The sequence below is a fragment of the Cyclopterus lumpus genome, chromosome 9 (assembly GCF_009769545.1).
Source record: "Cyclopterus lumpus isolate fCycLum1 chromosome 9, fCycLum1.pri, whole genome shotgun sequence".
NCBI lineage: Eukaryota > Metazoa > Chordata > Actinopteri > Perciformes > Cyclopteridae > Cyclopterus > Cyclopterus lumpus.
This window is the reverse complement of record NC_046974.1, coordinates 9,461,648-9,482,243: the sequence shown is the minus strand read 5'-3', so window position 1 is coordinate 9,482,243 and position 20,596 is coordinate 9,461,648. Positions and strand designations below refer to the sequence as shown.

Below are 20,596 nucleotides of genomic sequence, written 5' to 3'. Positions count from 1 at the left end.
TCCTTGTGTCTCTAGAGGGCAATTTACGTCATTAAAGCAAGCGGATGTCGCCCAGACGATGAATTAAAGTGTTTGCTTTAAGCAGAATAAAGGCATGTTGTTTCTAGTCACCATCATCATACAAGTCTCCAGAGTCCTTCAGTAGCATGACAGCCTTGGTGCAAGTTCTTAAGGTGTGTCTTTATTTTCATGATAGACCAGTCTAATCAGCAAGGATAATTCATTTCGTATGACAAACTGTGGTTTTTGATGAAGATGATCTCCGTGGGGCTCGAAAGCAATGAGCCCTGTATGGATTTTCTCCTGTTTGAAAATGAAGTTACAAGGATATTTTTGATTCACTGAACCAGTTACATGTGCATGATCTTGCCAACGTACGCCAAGTGTTACTTTATTTACAAAGTGATGACATGCTTTGCCACTTTCCAGCTTGTTTCTGAAATGACAAAGCGGTCAAATAGAGCGATCATAGCACAGTTGTAGACAGATTGATCTTACACAATATAAAATAGGAATTCATTACAAAATGATGCAAGACAGCAGTACATATGTTTGGAGGAAATGTACAGAAAATCTCCAAACGCGAGGTAGAAAAAGCACGCACTGCTCGACTGATGACATTTGACACAGGTTCATACAAGTCACCAGAGTTTAAATGGGAGAGATGTCGGGAGGGAAGTGATCACATCCTGATTCAAAATGTAGAAAGTAGTGGGGAAGGGGAGTCTCAAGCACATGTAAGGTCTTAAAGTGAAACTGCAGAGTTCAACAGGTTTGGTTTAGATGTATTAAACCAATAATGCCAGCTGCTAAATGTGGAATGAAACAGATCAATGTCAAAATAACAAGAGTGAGGATGCCCACAGTATCATGGTTTCTGACATATGCAGTATTGAGTTCAGTTTGAATTCAAGTGTGCGATCAAGTGTTTTTGTGAAACATAAAAACACTTCTGCCAAACTTCATTCACTTCAGAATCTCTTATGATTTATGTTTACAGTGGCATATAAGACACATATGTTTCATGCAGACACTAAGCAAACCACTTTCAGTTTATTTATTTTTTACAACTAACACTGAAATGTGAATGGAAATGTTCCCTTCATGTTTCATTTTAACACCATTTTCCACCCCACCTTCATTCCCTTGTCATCATCACATCTTGAACATTTGTGAAAGATTGAAGGTGCTCCTGTTAAATTTAGTGAGAGGACCAAATTGAAAAATATGACTGGAGATGAAATGATATAAATAATATTAAAACCTGGCACAAAGCACAATAAATCTCAAAGTGTCAAATTAATCTGGGATGTGCTCAAATGTGTCTTTGGATGAAGATGTTCAAAACACTGTGCCACATAACAAATGTTTTTTTTCTAATCAAACCAAAATCTGTTTACTTTCTATTCACTCTGAAAGCCCCAGGATAATTGATTGTGTTCACATGTAATTTTCTTTGTCACTACATTATCCTTCCATGAATCCAGAGCCAGGACGGAATTGTGGCATATGCACAAAAGCAGTGTCGACTTGAATTGCCCATCAAATATGCTCTATGATTTTCTTTCCCAAAATAGAATGACTGAGTCACACACAAAATGAAGTGATCGTGCTGTCGCTCTGCCTTTGCAGAGGGGCCGGAGTGCCACCATCAGCGACTCCCATTCTGCCGGTCTTTGTCTTATCTACAGGCCTGCTGTGGAGGCTACACGTCGACTTGTGATTACTAAGTGCTCAAGCACAGGGCCGCCGTATCCCACATTTTGAGAGTCGATATGTGTGCTGCTGAAGTACCCTGTTTTAAACCTTGAGAGCTTCATGCACGCCCACAGCAGACAGTCTGCGGTTGATGTTGCGATAACGACAGCGGAGAAGGTCACGATAAGTGGAGCGCAGGTCTCGGTTGAAGAAGGCGTAGATGAAGGGGTTCATTAAGGAGTTGGCGTAGCCTAACCAGAGCAGCGTGCGCTCCAGCCAGATGGGCACACAACTACACTCCACTCCACAGATAAAGGGCCTGGCAGTGGACAGGATGAAGAACGGCAGCCAGCACACAGCGAAGACCCCCACAATCACCCCCAGTGTTGTTGCTGCTTTCTGCTCCCGCTTGAAGATGGAGATGTTCCTGCGCTCACGGTTTAGCAGGCGCGACAAGGCCGCGCACTCCTCCACCACACCGGGTGGCTTTAGACCCTGCATTCGCAGCGCCTCATTAGTTACTGTTTCGAGGCGCCCGCGGCGCGAGAGGTCGGTGAAGCGGTGCTTGGCGCCACTCTTGCGAGCTGCCCTGAAGATCTTGTAGTACATGACCAGCATGACCAGCATAGGGATGTAGAAGGCTACAGCTGTGGAATAGATGGTGTAGCCAAAGTCTTGGCTAATGAGGCACACACCGGCTGTGTGGACGTTTTTGGCCCAGCCACAGAAAGGTGGCAGGGTGATGGATGCTGAGGCCAGCCACACTCCGAGGATCATCTTCGCCATTAGCTGACCGTTCTGCCGGGCTGGGTAGGTGAGAGGCCGTGTGATCCCCAGATATCTGTGAGGAAAGGACACACAAGAATTATCAGTGCTAACCTCCAGGCAGATTTCTGTCATATGGGACAAAAAGCAGTTGAATCTACATTGATGTTTTCCCTATAACCGTTTAATACCTTGTCCAGCACAGTAGCTTTATCATTGCAGAAATAATAACTCGCATGTAAAAATGCAGCCAGACACTCAGCCGAAGTACATAAATCTGCTGCTTGTCTTTACTGAGATGAAACTGCTGTGTTGTAGCCTCACATACATTGACATTTCTTTCTTCTTTTTTTTTGGTGCGTAGGTTGGGGGCTTTGGGGGAGCTTAGCAGGTAGAGAGGGAGCTATCAATCAAAGGGCAGCTCAGTAGTTTCAAATAGCAGCTGAAGTTGTCAGAAAAATAAAGATAAAGTGAGGTGTGAAAGGCTTGAATTCGTACAATACTGTGAAAATAGCCACTATTCTCACAAAATGATCAATCTGTGTGTACATCTCAATGTGTTGTGGCTGTAAGCCGACAGCCTCCATCAGCATCTCATGCGTCATTGATGATAGCTGTATATTTGACACTCCCGGCTGTTTTTCTGTTTTCCGTCTCTATTGTTAATCTCAAGATAAAAAGCTTTACAGAGCACTGGCCAATTCGTCTTGGCGCCCATCAGTGATACGATGCCATCAGCACTGTGGACATCAAATTCAGTTTTTGCAGGGTTTTTTCACTTTATCAACGGCTTTTAGATGTTTAGTTTATACAACTTGAGGTCCGATCTGATAGTTTACACATTTATAAAGCACAGTATTGTGCTTGTGACAAATGCCATGTGATGTTGTACAATCTGTACTTAATATTATGTTACATTCAGATTAAAGGACAGGCATTAATTAAAAAACGTTGTGTGTCAAACAGGCTTAATGCCAAAAAACTTGGGAAAATCAATTCCAGTGTTTTTTTAAAGTTTGCTCATACACAGTACACAGCAACACAAAGTAGTTTGCTAATCCAAAATAGTACAAGTCTTTATAAAATAGTGTACTGCTGCAAAATGTAGATTGTTAACAAATTACAACACACGGTGCAAGTGGTATTGATCTAGATAAGAATCAATTGGAACGGACAATAAGGCTACAATTGCACTGCAGCTAAGAGCATTCTGTTATTATATTCCCGCTGCACCACCCCCGACCTTGTCACACATCTGACACAGATCTGATGTTTTCTAATCAGCTTAAAAAGCTTTTCATTTCCTATCTGGACAACATGTATAATTCGATGGTCACTTACGGCATGTGACCTACATGCCCCTCATATCAGAATTTGTCAGCGTTGCAATGACAACAAGTAAAACGTCCATTATTTATTTTAGACAGGTGTCATTATTTTGTAGCCCGTGGCAGCTTGAGTGGACGAGTGGTGGCACAGATGACCATGAGACACAAAAGCAGAAAGAAAGCCAAATACGCTTGAATAATTTCAATCAAAAATGAATTTGGTATTGGATATAAGTGACATCACATATCAGACACCTTTACAGTGACTTTGTGGTCCACATTTAAACCATTATAAACATTATTACTGAATCCTTCTTACAGATCCCTTGGCTCAGATTAGTTGGGCTCACTGAATATTACGTAACGATTACTGTTTATTCAACCCCCAATCCCTCCAACCACTACTCTGCCTAGTTAACACCCCTCACTTAATATGTACTTAAGCTTTGCGGAAGGGCTGAACCCATCCAAGCGAGCGATGCCAAATAGATGGAAGGCAGATCCTGAGATGGGTACACTCCATGCTGTGGGAATTCTTAGGAATACATAATGGAGACCCAGTAATACCACACTCCTCTCTGAATGCATTATTCAATAATGAGGAAGGTGCTTGTGGTGCTTCTTTGTGTGTCTGTGGAGGGCAGCTCTCCAGCCTCCGATGACTCATCTTCAGCCTTTTAGAAAGCAGATCGGTTTTCAGACGCACTCTTGTTGAAGAACAAAATCCTCTCCCCATCCTTTGGAGACAATCAACTGCCAGGTTGGATAAGACAGCACACATTTTAACACTTCATTACACAGCTCTCTGCTAGTTGTTAGCAGGATGAATTGATGCAAACATCTATGGGACATCCGGTTGGTGTTATGTTGTTCATTTGGACATAAAAGGATTAACCTCTCCTGGCCCCAGAGAGCCAGTGACAGGATACAGCATACATGAATATAATAAGGAACTCGGCCTAATAAGGTTTAGACAACTAAGTAAACACATGAAAATATGCACAATATGTGAATAAACAAAATAATTGAATGCAACTATTATATGCTAAATAAATCAGTGAAGAAATATTAAAGCTGCAATAATCGATTGTATAGCCATTTGGGGGCAGCAAAGAGAGCGTTTTGCAGTGGGTTTTAAGAGCCTTTTACCTGAAAACAGCTGTCTGTTGCATCTGAAAACACTAATGAAAGAGTGACTCAAAACTATAAAATCAGGTGATAATTATCTGTGGTTTCATCACTACATGCGACCTAACATTGAATCCATTCACAGAAATATGTATTATAGCACCTTAAAAGAACATAATTGTTCAGCACAGTATCTGCAATGTGCAACTAATTGGAGCCAAAGGCAAAAATAAATATGAAATTGTCGCATATTTTACACAATTCACAATGTATTTAAAAACACACCTCACACCTCAGAGGAAGCACATAATCTTGCAAAAAAACTGTGACAATAGATTATAATCACTTCCCAGAACACATCACTAAACAGTAACAGTGACACACATGGAGAGTTTAGAGTGTGTTTTTTCATATCTCTGGAGGATTTGCGACATATCCACAGTCCCAGCAGCCCGAGGGGATTACCCTGCCACTGACAAACAGTGTGCCCGAGCTAATGCAGAGTCCCATTACTTCCGCTAGGCTACCAGCTAGGGCACAGTAAAGTGAACTATTTTCTGCGCTGAAACACTGCAAGCAAACAGTCGTCAGTCATCTCCAGGAGCACCAATCAAACCTTTTATGTCTGAGAGGGGATACTCAGTGAAATATTTACTAAGCTGCAGTTGTTTGGGCCGAGGAGTGGTACATTTAGAACAGGATCTCCTCTAAAGAAAGTAACAGGCCGTGAGGAAAGTCTTGTCGAATTACTTTTTTCCCCCACAGAAACTCTGGAGAATCCTCTCTCATTCATCTCACTGAGGCATTTAGAATTCCTATGTCATATATTTGAAGGCAATCCATAATGAGTCTGGGAAAAATGGAAGTGTTGCCCATTTTAGGCAGAAAGTAATTTTTTTTATATAGTCTATCTGTGTGAGTGAATTGGGCACAGAGATGCAGACGTCGCCTGTAATCAAAGCATTTTGTTCCAGAACTGAGTGTAGCTTGTCTGCTTTATTATCCAGCAGTCAGTAGTGTGTATTCACTGCATTCATGCTTGGTGTATTTTACATTAAGTGAATGAGAGTACTTAAAAAGAGGGGGGGGGGAGGGGTCCAAAAATACCCTATCTATTCTTCACTCTGTGTTCTCTAGTAATACCAACCCTGAATAACCCTAAAGTTTAAACCAATTAGGTATCTCTTTGGGTTAAAAATGAATTACAACAAATATGAAACAGTGTTCATTTCAAAAAGAATATAACCGCACAGTATTTATTCTGAGCTGACCTAGACTGAAGAGGATCAAGTCAGTCTAGAGAGAGTTCTAGGATTTCTCCGACATCAGACAACAATGTCAGTCCTACAGGAATGCTTCAGCTCTCCAATTCTATTTGAGGAACTTCCGTAAGACATAAATTGAGCTGCTTCTCTCACGGAGCACACTGCGGAGCTGTAATTTCCTCCTCAACAAAGCAAAGGAGTAATCCCATCTGTTTCATACTCAACACAGAATTCTGCCGTACTCCTTTCAGATCAAACAAACTTGCACCGGTTTCAGTCAGGTTCTGTTTTGTTCTCTGACTTCTGCCGTCTTTAAGGCTGAATGAGTGAGTAAAATAGCAGCCATAGTTAAAAAAACCATCTCTAATAGACTCTTACATAAGCCAAACTGAGTCATCCCACAGACGTACTTCATCCCTCACATTTGTCTGTTACCAGAAGCCACAGCACTGCCAGCTTAGGTCAGACTGATGTCAAATAGTCTGTGAACAGTGTTGGCACTTATTTTAGCTGACATATAGAAGAAGATGCTTGGGAAGTGACGCAAAAGAAGAAGTGTTTATCAGAAAGCGAGTAGGTCAAAATTGTGTATACTTTATGATGACTAAGAACTTATTCCATGCTCAATCAATCTTTTTGATGAAATAATACGTTGAGGATGTGACTACAGAATTCTAAGTGTTGGGCTGTTGGTCCAGACTGAAATTTCTCCACAGCTTTCGAACAGATTACCATGAAACAGTCTGTTTTCAATTCGTTAAAGTTAACATTTGAAAATGTCTTATTTAGACTTTGATTGTAGTTAGCTCCACCCTCTTGGTTCACGTCTGATCTACATACTATATTGAATTGCAATATATCAATGGTGTATTTTGATGGTTGCTGAATTTTTCTTTAAGGACAATAACACATCCTACAAGGACAATAACAGCAACTACTTTAAGGGGTATGTCTGACACAACATGATCTTTAATCCTGAGCATGATTTACAATCTCTAGGCACTTGTGGGCTCCCTATATAATTCTGGTTTTCGATTGCCCACAGATGGCATCCCTGACAACCATTTAAAAACTCTCACACTTCCTAATAATGTTGGGAGTCGTGAGTTCTCCATAAAGGTGAGCTATTTACAGAATCACTGCGGTTACTTGAAAGGCACACCGAGAAACAATGCTTCCGCTCAACTGACTTGCAGGCCTGACACCTTTATAATGTCTGTTTGACTTCCTCCTAATTGTTGTAAAGCAGCACTGTGGATATTTTATGGTCTCTACGCAGCACACCACCTGTCCCTTTCGGGTGTTTACTGACTCTCACAGCAATAGAGATGATGGGCATGCCATTAGTGCCACAGTGATAAATGGATTCCCCTTCAAAAAGCCAGCATGTCTATCCCTGTTAGAGCAGGGTGTCCTTGGAAAACAAAGCAAATACTCTACAAATACTCTATACAGGCTTCAGATTATTGAGAACCGGGTCATAGAATAGAAGATAATGGCAACTAAAAAGCTACACATAAACGAAGCTACACAAAATAAGGTAGTTCAATGTTGCAATCACAACTTTGTTGAGCAGATCAACCCTCCACAAAATAGCAAGGGGACTTAACAGTGGGGTGTCCTAAAAATAAACTAGTCCTACCACAACAGAAGGTTAAAGACCGGACCCACTGGCAGGAAGTTTGAAAAGCCTGACAGGATAGTGAGGGCTGAGACACAATAATCATAAATGAGAAGGACAAAATCATTCGTGAGAGGCAATCATACCGTGACACTTGTTTGTGCATAAGATAATGTATTACCCTCTCACTTCCACACACTTGGCCAATCTCTGCCCAAAGTGGGTGTGATTGTCCAAATTCCAACGTCGGAAAGGTGTGTCCGGGTGCATGAGTTTCAGACACTCTTAGATCATCTGATCAGTGTTTTGACCCCTCTAGTGCACCATCATCCTGCATCTACTGAATGCTGCAGGACAAATAGCACCTTATGAACAAATGACAGAACAAAGAACAAATTCAGCAACATCTAATAATAATAATAATAATGCATTTAATTTATATAGCGCTTTTCATAATACTCAAAGACACTTCACATAATTCCAACAATACAAGGTTAGAAATACGAGCTGCCATGCTATATATACAATGTGTGTGTGTGTGTGTGTGTGTGTGTGTGTGTGTGTGTGTGTGTGTGTGTGTGTGTGTGTGTGTTTGTGTGTGTATTGCAAAGCTAAATAAATATGTGCATCTCAAGTTTAAAGGGGAAAGAAAAACACAATTCCCATCACACACATTATTTAACGTTTTTCTCTCTTTTTGGCTCACTCTTCGGACTTCCTTTCCCAGCGGACTCTGACAGCATCATCTGGCCCTGATCTTTCACGGGTGTTTTTTTTCACCCTCTTCATTCTGATAATAGCAGCCTCGGAGAGCTTGCGCTTCCAGTCCTCAAGATACTTCAAAAGCACTCACACTCTATCTCTTGATCTGTGGCTTGAACAAACTGAGTTGAACAGAATCATCCAACTATATTTTTCTAGAGTACACAGTACTTCAGGACGAGAATATTTGTGAGATTAGGATTATGCAGTTAAATGTTTGGTTAGACAACTAAAGGGCTGGGCTTTGGTTTCATTATGGTTGAAAGAAAACATGATGAGCTAAAAAAAATCCTATTTTTTTGCTCTTTTTTTTTCCTTCATGCCAATTGCCAATTTATTTGAGTCCTCCCAATTAGGTTGGTGTTACATTAGTGAAGAAATCGCTACATTTATCTACTATGTCGAACATTCAAAGTGCAGGACTTTGACTCCAGAGACCGGGGTTGTGTCCTGAGTCCCGTCTGTGGTTCGGTTTAGGCAGCAAATGAACATGTTATGTCTCGTGTAATGAGTTCTTCTGTATTAAACGAAGACCACTCTTTCTCATGTCTTACTTTTTCTTGGAATTAATATTCTGGAGCAAGAGCAAATTGGTCACAACCTAAATTGGCATGGCCCTGACTCTATATAACTTATTATATAAGCAAAAATAGTTAGGTTAACACCAAATTTACATTTGCATAGACAACATGACATCTGTACACATGACATCTATTGCATCTGTCCATCCGGGGAGAGGGATCCTCCTCTGTTGCTCTCCTGAAGGTTTCTTCCCTTTTTTCCCTGCGAACGGTTATTTTTGGGGAGTTTTTTCTGATCCGATGTGAGGTCCTGGGACAGGGATGTCGTATGTGTACAGATTGTAAAGCCCTCTGAGGCAAATTTGTAATTTGTGATATATACTATACAAAATAAACTGAATTGAATTGAACATAGACACTTACATTTTTCGATCAGCACTGTTAGGAAACTCATCAGTCACAAATATATTTTTTGTTCCTTGTATCTGGTCTTTTACTTAAATGCCCCTTACCGATAGCACTTTGTTGTTTAACACTTTAGTAGCACTTAAATGGCACTTACGGATAGCACTTTGTTGTTTAGCACTTTAGTAGCACTTTAGTAGCACTTAAATGGCACTTACGGATAGTACTCTGTAGTTTAACGTTATTGAAGAAATTGTACTTGCTTGATTCTTGTTGTTCTGAGTTTGGACTCGTGGTTTAATGCACTTATTGTAAGTCGCTTTGGATAAAAGCGTCAGCTAAATGACATGTAATGTAATGTAATGTTTTAGACAGTGGTCTTTCATGAATGTGTTTTAGTATGTGACAAGTTAAGAAAAGCTTTCCGCATCTGCCATGTCATACCATTTACTTATACTTTCTGAATGATTTCATGCCTGCCCATTATGCATTTAGCCTTTTGCTTCCTGTCAGCTCTTTAATGCACTTCCATTATCGTGGCAGCCATGGTGACCATATGTGTGGTGCAGATACAAAGCCTATATAGACCTCTCTTTCTACCAGGAAAATGTAATGTGCGCTTCTACATCCATCCCACTGCCTCAGTGGGATATTTTCAGGAATAATCTTTAATTTGCATGTAACATGGCATGTGGAGTGCTATTATTGTCCACCAAAATGTTCCTTTACTGTAGTGGTCAGCATCCCTCCAGCAGCCCCAACTCTGTAAACTCATTTAGTGATATCCCAAAACGCTCACGCTAATATTAATGAGTGTGCTAACTCTCTCTTCATTATTATACAATGACTCAAGTCTGTTCGTGGAAGATGAATAAATATGTGCCAGCGAGTCTATCTTCTTCTCTTTTTCCTGTCAAGATGATGTGAGAGAGCAAATGTGAAGAGCCCCTCCATCTTAGTCACCTTCCCTTTGGTTCTATCACCGAGGGCACTCGTTCTCTCAAAGGACACCTCGAAAATTAAATAGGCTTAGAGGTAGTCTCAGATGTGGGGGAGGGATCTATTTCCCCTCTTCCTCCCATTTTACTTCTGACCTTTCAGAAAGAAATGTTGAACAATTTCAGTTACCAAGGATACCACAGGCAGCTCCTTTCTGAGCCGACTCTCTTTCTTACAATTTGGCATCGAGCCAGCAGTTAGAGTAGCTGAAGTAGCTGTGCGGTCGATTATATGTCATCATTTCGTGACTCTGAAAATGGAAAAGGACAGTGAGGAGGAGTTGTATCTAACTTGTTCCTGATTCACTAGACACTACCGTGTAACATTAATGCAAACGTTGAAGATTTTTGGGACATGAAAATATCAAAGATATTTCAAAACTCCGGCAAGCTAAGGGCAAGACAATGCGACAGATACCTGTATTCTTGCTGAATTGTATTATTATGAACGCTTTATCTTGTGCACACACATAGTACATTTGAGTATCCGTTATGTAGTACATCAAGGTTCGAATGTGTTTTATATAACCTATCATTTTCAAGTGCCAATTTCCCATATCCATTGTTAAGAAGAGGCAAAACAAAACAATAACAATCATGTACAAACAATCCCAAAACCCAGTTTAAACCTGTACAATTCATGGATAGTAAGTTCCACTAATTAAATTCACTTCATCCAACCCTCAGCTAAAATGACCCTCTTTGATCTTTCAAAAGGTTTTCAGGGTCATTATTCCTAATTGCAGTGAGTTTACTCGTCAATCACCAAAATTATTGGCATTCAATGAAACCAAAAATTAAGCTTTTTCCCCAAAGTAAAAAGATAACCATTTTTATTATATCAAGGTTTTTATCATCACTGTATAAATAGTCATTTAACATCACTAAAGAAGCAGATATGTACAAGTTTTCTCTTTTACTCGGAATGTATCCAAGTGGCAATAATATCATATGAGAAAAAAGAAAAACAGCTGATTAATTATTGACAAAATGAGGATTCCTGCATTTGTGTGTTCTCTGGTTCTCAAAACTCGAGATTTGAGACCTTCTGATCTTCTAAATGCGTAATTGGATCTCCAGTATGCCTTCAGTCTTTCAGCCAGATATTGTGTGTGTCATTTTAATTGCAAACATGCAACCTAGAAATCAAACAATTAAGTAATATTGTATAAAGGACCATTTAGATTTAAAAACATAGACAAGTACACAAAGGGAATACTGTATAATTCAAGCTAAAATTGATAATAGCTGCTTTAATTCTTACTTCAGCAGGACTAATATTAATGTTTTTCAGGAGAAGAAAGTGAATATAAAATAATTTGATTCTGCACCAGTTGATATGTATCTGAACATAAGATATGGAGGTTGATGTTCCTTTCTGAGCACAGTGTGCACTACCCGGACACAACTCTGGCTGATGACAGGAATATTCATTACAAGAGCAATTTCACTGCTGGTTATCGTAACATAACTCAGTTATTAACTATCTTTTTACTGGCAAAGCACATTTACAGTAGATGTATCATGTTTGTTAATTTCCAGGATTCATCTTCATGCAGACTAATTTGACAGATGGTCAAACAAAATACCATTATGGGTGAGCAAGCACAGCTGTAACAACAAGATAATAATATTGATAATACTGATCTGGTGAATTAGAGGTCACTGTTGTGTAGCCAAAGCAGTGCACATAATGATGAGTTAGAAACATTAAATCTAGTCAAAATGCTAAACAATGCAATGAGCTTAATGTAGACACAATTAATGAAAGTGTATCATTCTTAAGAGCTACAGTAGAGCTGAAGAAAAGTACCTGAGGTTCTTTTAATGAGGGGTCTCAAATGTACACAGCAAAGTAAATATAGTACACCTCCTTCATCTCACTGGGGATAATTCACTGTGTACATACTCCCAAACACATGGACACCCACACAATTGACCAAAACTGGCAAATGGTTCTAAGCTAGCAAGCTAATATTAATAGCCATACCAGCTACATGTCTCTTGGGATGCCAATGTTGGTCTGTCGTTCGTTCCACCATTTTGGTCCAGACTAAAATATCCCAACAACTGTTGGACGGATTGCTGTGACATTTTATACAGGTATTCATGGTCCGCAGAGGATGAATCCTACTGACTTGAGTGATCCCCTGACTTCTTATCTAGCGCCACCAACATGTCGCAGTTCTCGGTTATCCAGGGAAATACAGCACATCTACTTGAAGTCCCCAGACAATGTTTCCCAATGATTTTATTGACTCCTTGATATTTCTCATGACATTCCCATCAGCCTCAGCTTTATGGAATTGTCTTTAGTGCTGATTAGTAAATGTTAGCGTGTAAAAAGGCTAAACTATGCTGATGGTGGTGAACATGTTGAATATCAGTATGTAGTATCAGCAGCAGCATCAGCATCATTGCCCTTCTGAGAATGTTAGCAGGCTGATCTTAACAAAGCACCACTGGGGGTAAGTACATCAATGAGTTTAGAATTATCTGACAGTATAGGTTATACACACAGCAGTGAATATATAAGAAGAGTGATGTCTCAGTGGGAGAAATATGAGGCAATTAATTAATGTCTGCATGTCTAAAGGGATTGCATTTATGAGCCGTTGCCATTGACAGCACTGCAGTATCCTATTAAGTATACTTAAATAGAAGCCCTTGTATTTATGCTCCCTCTAAACATAAATACACAAGGATGCAAAAGGTTGGTCACTGGTTCAAGTTAAAGGGATAGTTTGGATGTTTTCACCTGGTGTTGTATGAGGTACTTTTCCATAGTCAGTGTATTACCTGTGTGTACAATATATTTAGAATTTTTTAGCAGGTTTACCTTGCCATAAGCCAGCTATACAGTCTATGTTTTGATAGGGAACTGAAGACATCACACATTTTCTCTTTAAAGCCAGCATACTCCATTGGAACTTTTTATTTATTTTCCCTTTCACAACACAGGAGTAGGTGGTCTATCGCTACCGCGGTCGGTTAGTTTCTTTTTTTAGGTGGGCCTTTATTTTAGGTGACTGAAATACGTTTTGCTGCTGCATCCAACCACAGCAGTACAGTGCTTTGGTTCCATGCAGACATTTCTCTCTGCTTCTCCAAACTGGGGCATGCCAATCATCAACTGTAGGTAATACACTGACTATGGAAAGTACCTCATACAACTCCACTTCAAAACATCGCAACTATCCCTTTAGCTACTCAGTGTACAGGAGCATTTATGCCGGATTTGATGGGCTGTATAAATATTCAGTTCATGTTCACAGTTGAACTAAATGCCAAAACATGAGTTGCATTGTTCTGCAACAGCAGCAATATGCTTAACGTTCAAAACATATTATCTGCAATCAACAGCATGGTGTGTTTGCAGCGCTCTCAACTCCATCAACAGGGAACTCATTATCTCACTGCTTGGTAAATGCTTGTTGGCCCTTTGTTCAATCATGATGAATAATGGACCCCACCTTTGTTATGTTAAACACGAAGTTTGATTTATGCCCTATAGAACTTTGCCCCTTTCTTCTTCCTGTCCCCAGAGATATACTGGGTAAATAGGGTGACAACCTGGGAAAAGCAAAATAAAACCTAGATCTCAATCTGTGGACCTATTAGTAATCCATCATCTTCTAATTGCAGAGGAAGGTGCAACGTACCAATACTGCTGCTGACGTATGAAAGTTTGATCCCCCCAGCTTTTCAGAAAACAGGGGAAACTCCCTCAAAACATCAATAACGGTGTATGATATTAGTTCAAGGAAGGAAAACAGAAACATTAAATTGGGGTGAGCTGTTTTTTACCAAATAAAAGGAACTTGCAAATCATTCACAACACTAGCATGACAGCCCAAAACAACCCTCTTCATAGCCTAATTTGAATTTGTGAGACACTTTTGTTGAATATCCTAATTTCAGTCTTTGATCCATCAATACTACTATTCAAATATGATGCATAGCTGGATCTGGTTCAAGAACTCACTGATTAGTTGCGTATACAAATCTGATTTAAGTGGCTCTGAAATCACAGACCTTGTGTCAGTGAAACATGAATCTGTGCGCTGTTTAAACGTTAAGGATTACATGCTAACATTTCATCATAATGCAAATGTTAGCATGTACCAGCCATTCTCAAAGTGTGTGGCTTTAGGAATGGTGTTCATTTAGTGAGGGGCGAGGGGTGACATAAAAAGTTTGAGAACTTAAACTCATGTTTAACATTACACCTGCTAAAAGATCGGCATGTTAGCCTCGTCATTCTCAGCATGTTAGCAGGTTGATGCTAGCATTGAGCTCAAAGCACCACTGGGTCTAAGCACAGCCTCACAGAGCTTCTAGCATGGTTTAAGACTATTAGTCTTGATCTCTTCCTCTTTGTATTGTTTTGTTTATTAGATCACATTCAGTTTAATGTTGCATTTCTGCCCTCCGCTGAATAGCCTACCCTTTTGCTTGAGCTATTTGGAAATCAGGACATGCTTTTCATTTGACAAATCAAGAACTTAAATTCCTTATGAATGTTGACCATGTTCTTTATAATCAGGGTTTAGTTAGCTCGAATGATTAACTTGAGCTTTAATGGACCACTCATTTAATCTTGTTTTTAGAGTTATGAGAATCCTTGTCCTAAACACTTGAATGCATAAACGTTGTGTATATGCTGTTGTTTTTCTTCTTTTCATTGCATGTTTCATTCATCCATTGCAATATACTTCATCCTATTTAAATCTGAACACGTTGAAATCTGCTAAATATGGTAACTTCCATAAGGCCTGATTGCAGCATGCCACGATGGACCTATCCAGTACCTGGACATATTTGTTTTACTAATGAGCAAACGACAAGCCTTTCAAATAATGGTTGCTTACACCATACAAGATGAATTGCAAAGACAAGCAACAAGCCACTGCCATTATTCTGCTCTCCTCCCTTTTACTTTCTGTTCTCAGTCATCTCAACCCCCTTTGGCTTCATTCCCACACATACCACCCTATTTGACCACATGATGATCGGTGGACAATTTTTCTTTCACTTCATGTGCTTCTTTATAAGAAGTCAAACAGACAGTCAAACAGGACAGAAAGTGAGCTGTGGTTGACAGTACAAGCAGTACTTATCAATGATTAACTTTCCAAATGCCTTCTCCTCTCATTTTTATTTAATGCGGGTCTGAAATGTTTTCATTGACAGCAGTTTTTAAATACTTTTTCCTCTTTAAAGATGAGAGTGGTTTGTCTTCTCTGTGTGAAACAGCTGTAATGGCTTGAAACATTAAATGTGTCTCTTGTGGTTTCTAAACCCTCTAAAATGTAGCGCTCTCTGTAAGAGATTAAAGAATGCAGTGTAACATCCTATTTAGTACCAAAACACACTCTCTGTCCAGATTTAGCATTCCTTAACAAGCATGAACTGTCTTTGATCTGATCGCACTGGCTGAGGAGGAGATGGCCAATCCTTCGCATTTCAGCGAGGTGGCCCGACAAGTGAGAAGTGTATAGTGCCTGAGAGAGTGGAGCTTAGGCGTCACATCACATTACCTGAGGATGTGTCCGCTGGGTGAAGTCATCTGTGTCTGCTGCTGCGGGTGGATGTTCCCCAGTTGCACTAACCAAGCGTTGCCTCTCCTGGGAGGAACTTACTCGACAACCTCACAAAAATATTGTCAGATGTGGAGAGAGGGTCAATATGGGAGCTGTCTGTGAACTCGGCTCATCATTGACACACCAGTTGGCAGAAAGCATGTGAAGGCTGTGGCTAATTCTGCCGCCATCTATGGGTCCCAGCTAGCATGATTTCCTCCCTCAAATCCTTTGCAGAAGCTTACGGGTGTGATCACACCTACACTGTGTTTGCTGTAGTCATAACCTTGGTGGTTTACATTACTGCAGTTATGTGATATTTTTTCTTGGCCTACATCCCATCCATCTTCCACAAGTTCACTGAAGTTAAGCCAGGCTATATTTGATTTTCAAATGTAACTACTGTATGTTTAATGCTTTACCAAGCTCCTCCATTCCTTCAGCGCTGGCTCTTCTTAGACGTGTGAGAAACTACAGAAAGGGACTATCCTCTCTTCTAACTGTTGTGAATAAATCATTCATATTTGACTTTTGAATTATTTAACATACAGCGTATTACTCTCAGTGAAGGTAAAAACTGACTGTAGCCAAAAGAGATCCTAACTTTTTAGGGATGTGGGCACAAAAGTGTATAAGCCTTAGCCGAAATTGCATACTGGGCTATCTTGTGAAAGAGCAGCCCTACATTCATATATAGATCCTCTTTTATTCACTACCCAACACTCAGACTGGACTATTCTGCTGTTCACTGAGTCTGTGCTGTGGTGTGTTAGGTTCAATTTGTAGTGTTGAATAGTTACTTAAATGGTCTGGAGGTGCTGAATGGGTAGTCATCCATAGGCATGGTTTCACACCCACATCCGTATTTGCACATACAGTATAAAATCAATACCACTAAAGAGTATTCTGCAGTTATTTTGACGTGACCCAAGCCACAGGATGGGTCAATACCGTGCTTTTATTGGGTGAGAAAGGTTGCTAGCGACATTGTTTCTATAGTAGATGATTTCTTCTAGCATATTTCTGGCGGGAAAGAGAAAATAGGTTCAATTTTTCAGATTTTGAACTAATGTAAGATTGTTTAGTTTATTATTTAAGTTCAATATTATTTTAAAAGTTGATAGGTAATCTCACTTCCATTAGAATTGTAATACATATTAAATAGAGTTGGGTGTAAAGTTAATATAGACAATACGAATGTATCAAAAACAGAGTTTTGGGGTGTATTATTCTATTGTGTTAATAATTGCAAATCAATGAGAAGGACTGTTCATTTTCTTTTTTTGTATGAATATGATGAATTACTTTAATTTGCTTACTTGAGATCAAAACATTCACACAACATCTTCATTTTTGGATATGTTATCCATTCAAAATGTCTCAGGTTATTTTCCAGAAAATTGACTGTATTATATCGTGATATGCATTTATACCATGATGTGAAATGACATAAACCATGATAGAGAATTTGATTCATGTTTCACACCTCTAATACTAAATTGCATATATTCACTACCCTAATCTAGATGAATATTGAATATTATTTCCCACATTGATCCCTGAGACAGGAAATACGTCTTTTCTTACTGAACCGCTGTCACTATACACGGACTGCTCAGAGAGTATAAATAGTATTTTAAAGTTCAATTCAACATGTGTTTAAATATTTGGAATATCTTTGAAAGGCACCATTAAGCCACACAATGACTGCATGTGCAAATTGAGTCACAATACAGTTAGACTGTAGGATTAGACCAAAGCTGGATTACCAACTGGGCAAAGTGCACAACTACTCCAACCTGTTTATGGTTTGTGGTAATTTGATTAATTCCTGCATTTTTAAAGAGGCCCTCCATGGATTTTGCACATAATTGTTCAGTTTACTCATCACAGTGAGTACCTACTAAATCTGTGAAAAGGGTATTCTTTGGCTCTAAATGGAACTTTCTAAAGGTGTGGATTTGTGTGATTTGTGTGGAAGACATGAGTATTTACCAGGCAGGGGTGCTTCAACAAAAATATACTGTTGACTGGCAAAATGGGAAATGTAGGATTCAGTGTTTTGTTTAACATATAAAGATAGCTTACGCAATGCTGCATCCATTTGAACCATTCCTTAAATATATCTCTTGTCCTCCAACTTTACAAAAGTGCATTACAGCATCCCTTTAACTAAGCTTGTCATGTGTCAAAATCTAGTGTTACATATACATCATTTCCATTTATATTTTAGGAGCCTACCAATCATTTTTACCCCAGAAGCCCACGCGTATTTATCTGGCACTGATTACTCTTGCATTAAAGTAGATGCTGAATGTCAGAGATTCTGTACTCCTCCAGAATGACAGCAGTTTCTCTGAGAGGATATATTGAAGCCTGTCAAGGTCCTGCAAAACCATGCATGAATTGGCCCCATAAACTAGGGACCACTATACTCTAGCACCACAGTGTTCATACTGGCATATACATGCATGCATCATCCACCCTGTAAACCTAAAGGAGGTCTGAGAGACAATAAACATCCCTCTGCAGCAGAACATTTAGTTTTCGGGAACGGTATAACCCTCACAAACAAACCTGTTCAATCCTGAGCCTCATTTGAAGTTCTCCCTTCTGTTCTAATTTTACAATGCATGTCCTTGGGAATCCTAAATGACAGTGAGTGAGCCCTAATTACAGCTAATCATGTGCCTAATTGGCAATTACCATTCTAATGAATTATCTTTCAGATTCCCATTGTGAATCATATACCGAACACACTCTGCTTTGTTTAATTAAAATGGGCCTGTTTTCATGGGGACCAGTACAAACAGTTTACAGAGCAGTCTGTACAGCTTGTGTACCAACATAATCCAAAACTGACTTCATAATTATTTTAAATACTCAGTTAGTTTTGGGGGCTTGTGCACACTTTGATTTCATGGTACGAGATTTAATCACATAGCCTATCTTTTCATCAGCCCAAAACACATTCATGGCTCTGTCAATCACACTGTAACACAGATTGATATCTGTGATCCAGTTCCTCCCATAATATCATTAACTCCTCAGGCGTACTTAAGTCCCTTGCTCAGCGTATATCCACAAGCAGGAAACAGGCATAATTCTTGGTGTAATGCACTGAGGTAATAATGCCTGATTGTCAAGCGGAAGGAATAATCAGATCATCAATACAACAGCGAGCCTCTGTCTTCATTATGTTTTCTGAGGCAGAAAAATGACACCATTCATTTGACTTAATTTCATTGTGGCTTAGTGGGAGCAGTGGACATGTCTTTTAAGTCTTCAGACTGAGCTCTGCATTTTGAGCTGGAAAATACCTGAGATGATAGTGGGTCTTGATGGGTGGGGATGAGTGCTTACTTCCCCCATTTCTTATGTGGAATTCATAGCAACTTACTGTCGAGCATTTGGGAGCTAACTTGAATGAATATTTTAGGGCACTAGAATGGTGAAGCTCATATTTGTGTTTATATTGCGGAACAGAAAGACAGAAATGGTAGTTATGTTTTCTCTGAAGTGAACTTTGCCTAAAGCACTTTAATGTGATTGTTACAGGCGCAGTAGAGAGCAGGTGCAATGTATCCTCAACCAAAATATAGGAGGATGTAAATCAGTATCAAAGTCATCAGCAGTGAGGTCGATGGCCGCTGATTAGTAAACACTGGTCATGGTCAGGTCAAGCAAATGAATTAAGCTTATAAATTAATCACAGTCTATGTATTCCTTTTGTGGCTCAGTGGTTTCAAACGCACATGAACGGTTGATCTTGAATGCAGTATTTAAATGTCATTCTCTGGCACACAACCAATTCATTATGCTACTTCAGTTGGCACTTCAACTGTTCCTGCCCTCGGTGGTTTAGAGCAGCTTATAAAAAGGTCATGTATTTGTCTTCTACGTGTCATTGTATACGCAGGGTGCACTGCATGCGTAATGTGTGTGTCATTGCAAATTGACAGGCTTCATTATCAAATCAGCTTCAGTTGTTAACTTTTGCAACTTACCTATCGACGCTGATCACACACAAGGTCATGATGGAGGCAGTGCAGCACATTACATCCATGCCGATGAAGATGTTACAGAACACCTCTCCAAAAAGCCACTTGCCCCCAGTCAGGTCGGTCACTATTACAAAAGGCATCACAACTATGGCCACTGACAGGTCCGCCACTGCTAGAGATACCAGAAGGTAGTTTGACGGTTGTCTCAGTTTCTTCACCACGCACACAGCGATCACCACCAGCGTGTTCCCCATGACGGTGATCGCCGTGATGATCGCCAACATCACCCCGATCATGATCCTCTCCGGGTGCCCGAAATCCTGCAGCTGCTCCCCGCACGACTCGTTCCACATGGTTGTGGGACTGATGGTGACGAGGACGTTGTAGAGAAGCTGCAGAGTGCCATTGATAACTTCGGAAATATCCTCCCTCTTGTTAAAAGTGAGCTCAATTTCCGAAGTATTGTACATCACGACAACGTTATCTCAGAAGGGGTGCAAGGGACGCCTCGCCAGTGCA

General features: G+C 39.9%; 1 protein-coding gene across 1 annotated transcript; it reads right to left on the bottom strand.

Moving 5' to 3' along the window:
- Nucleotides 1–1,800: 1,800 nt before the first annotated feature.
- htr7c (5-hydroxytryptamine (serotonin) receptor 7c) lies at nucleotides 1,801–20,547 on the bottom strand. The gene is made up of 2 exons (XM_034541973.1): nucleotides 20,081–20,547; nucleotides 1,801–2,539 (listed from the first exon to the last, which is right to left on the bottom strand). Exons 1-2 carry the CDS (start codon nucleotides 20,545–20,547, stop codon nucleotides 1,801–1,803), a joined length of 1,206 nt encoding a protein of 401 aa, XP_034397864.1.
- Between the last annotated feature and the right edge of the window lie 49 nt (nucleotides 20,548–20,596).

What these genes read in the sequence shown, in the direction of transcription:
- htr7c (XM_034541973.1), bottom strand. Translation starts at nt 20,547, where the DNA reads ATGTACAATACTTCGGAAATTGAGCTCACTTTTAACAAGAGGGAGGAT. An exon ending in TGTGTGATCAGCGTCGATAG is followed by an intron (nt 2,540 to 20,080) that starts GTAAGTTGCAAA and finishes CTTTCCTCACAG; the next exon opens with ATATCTGGGGATCACACGGC.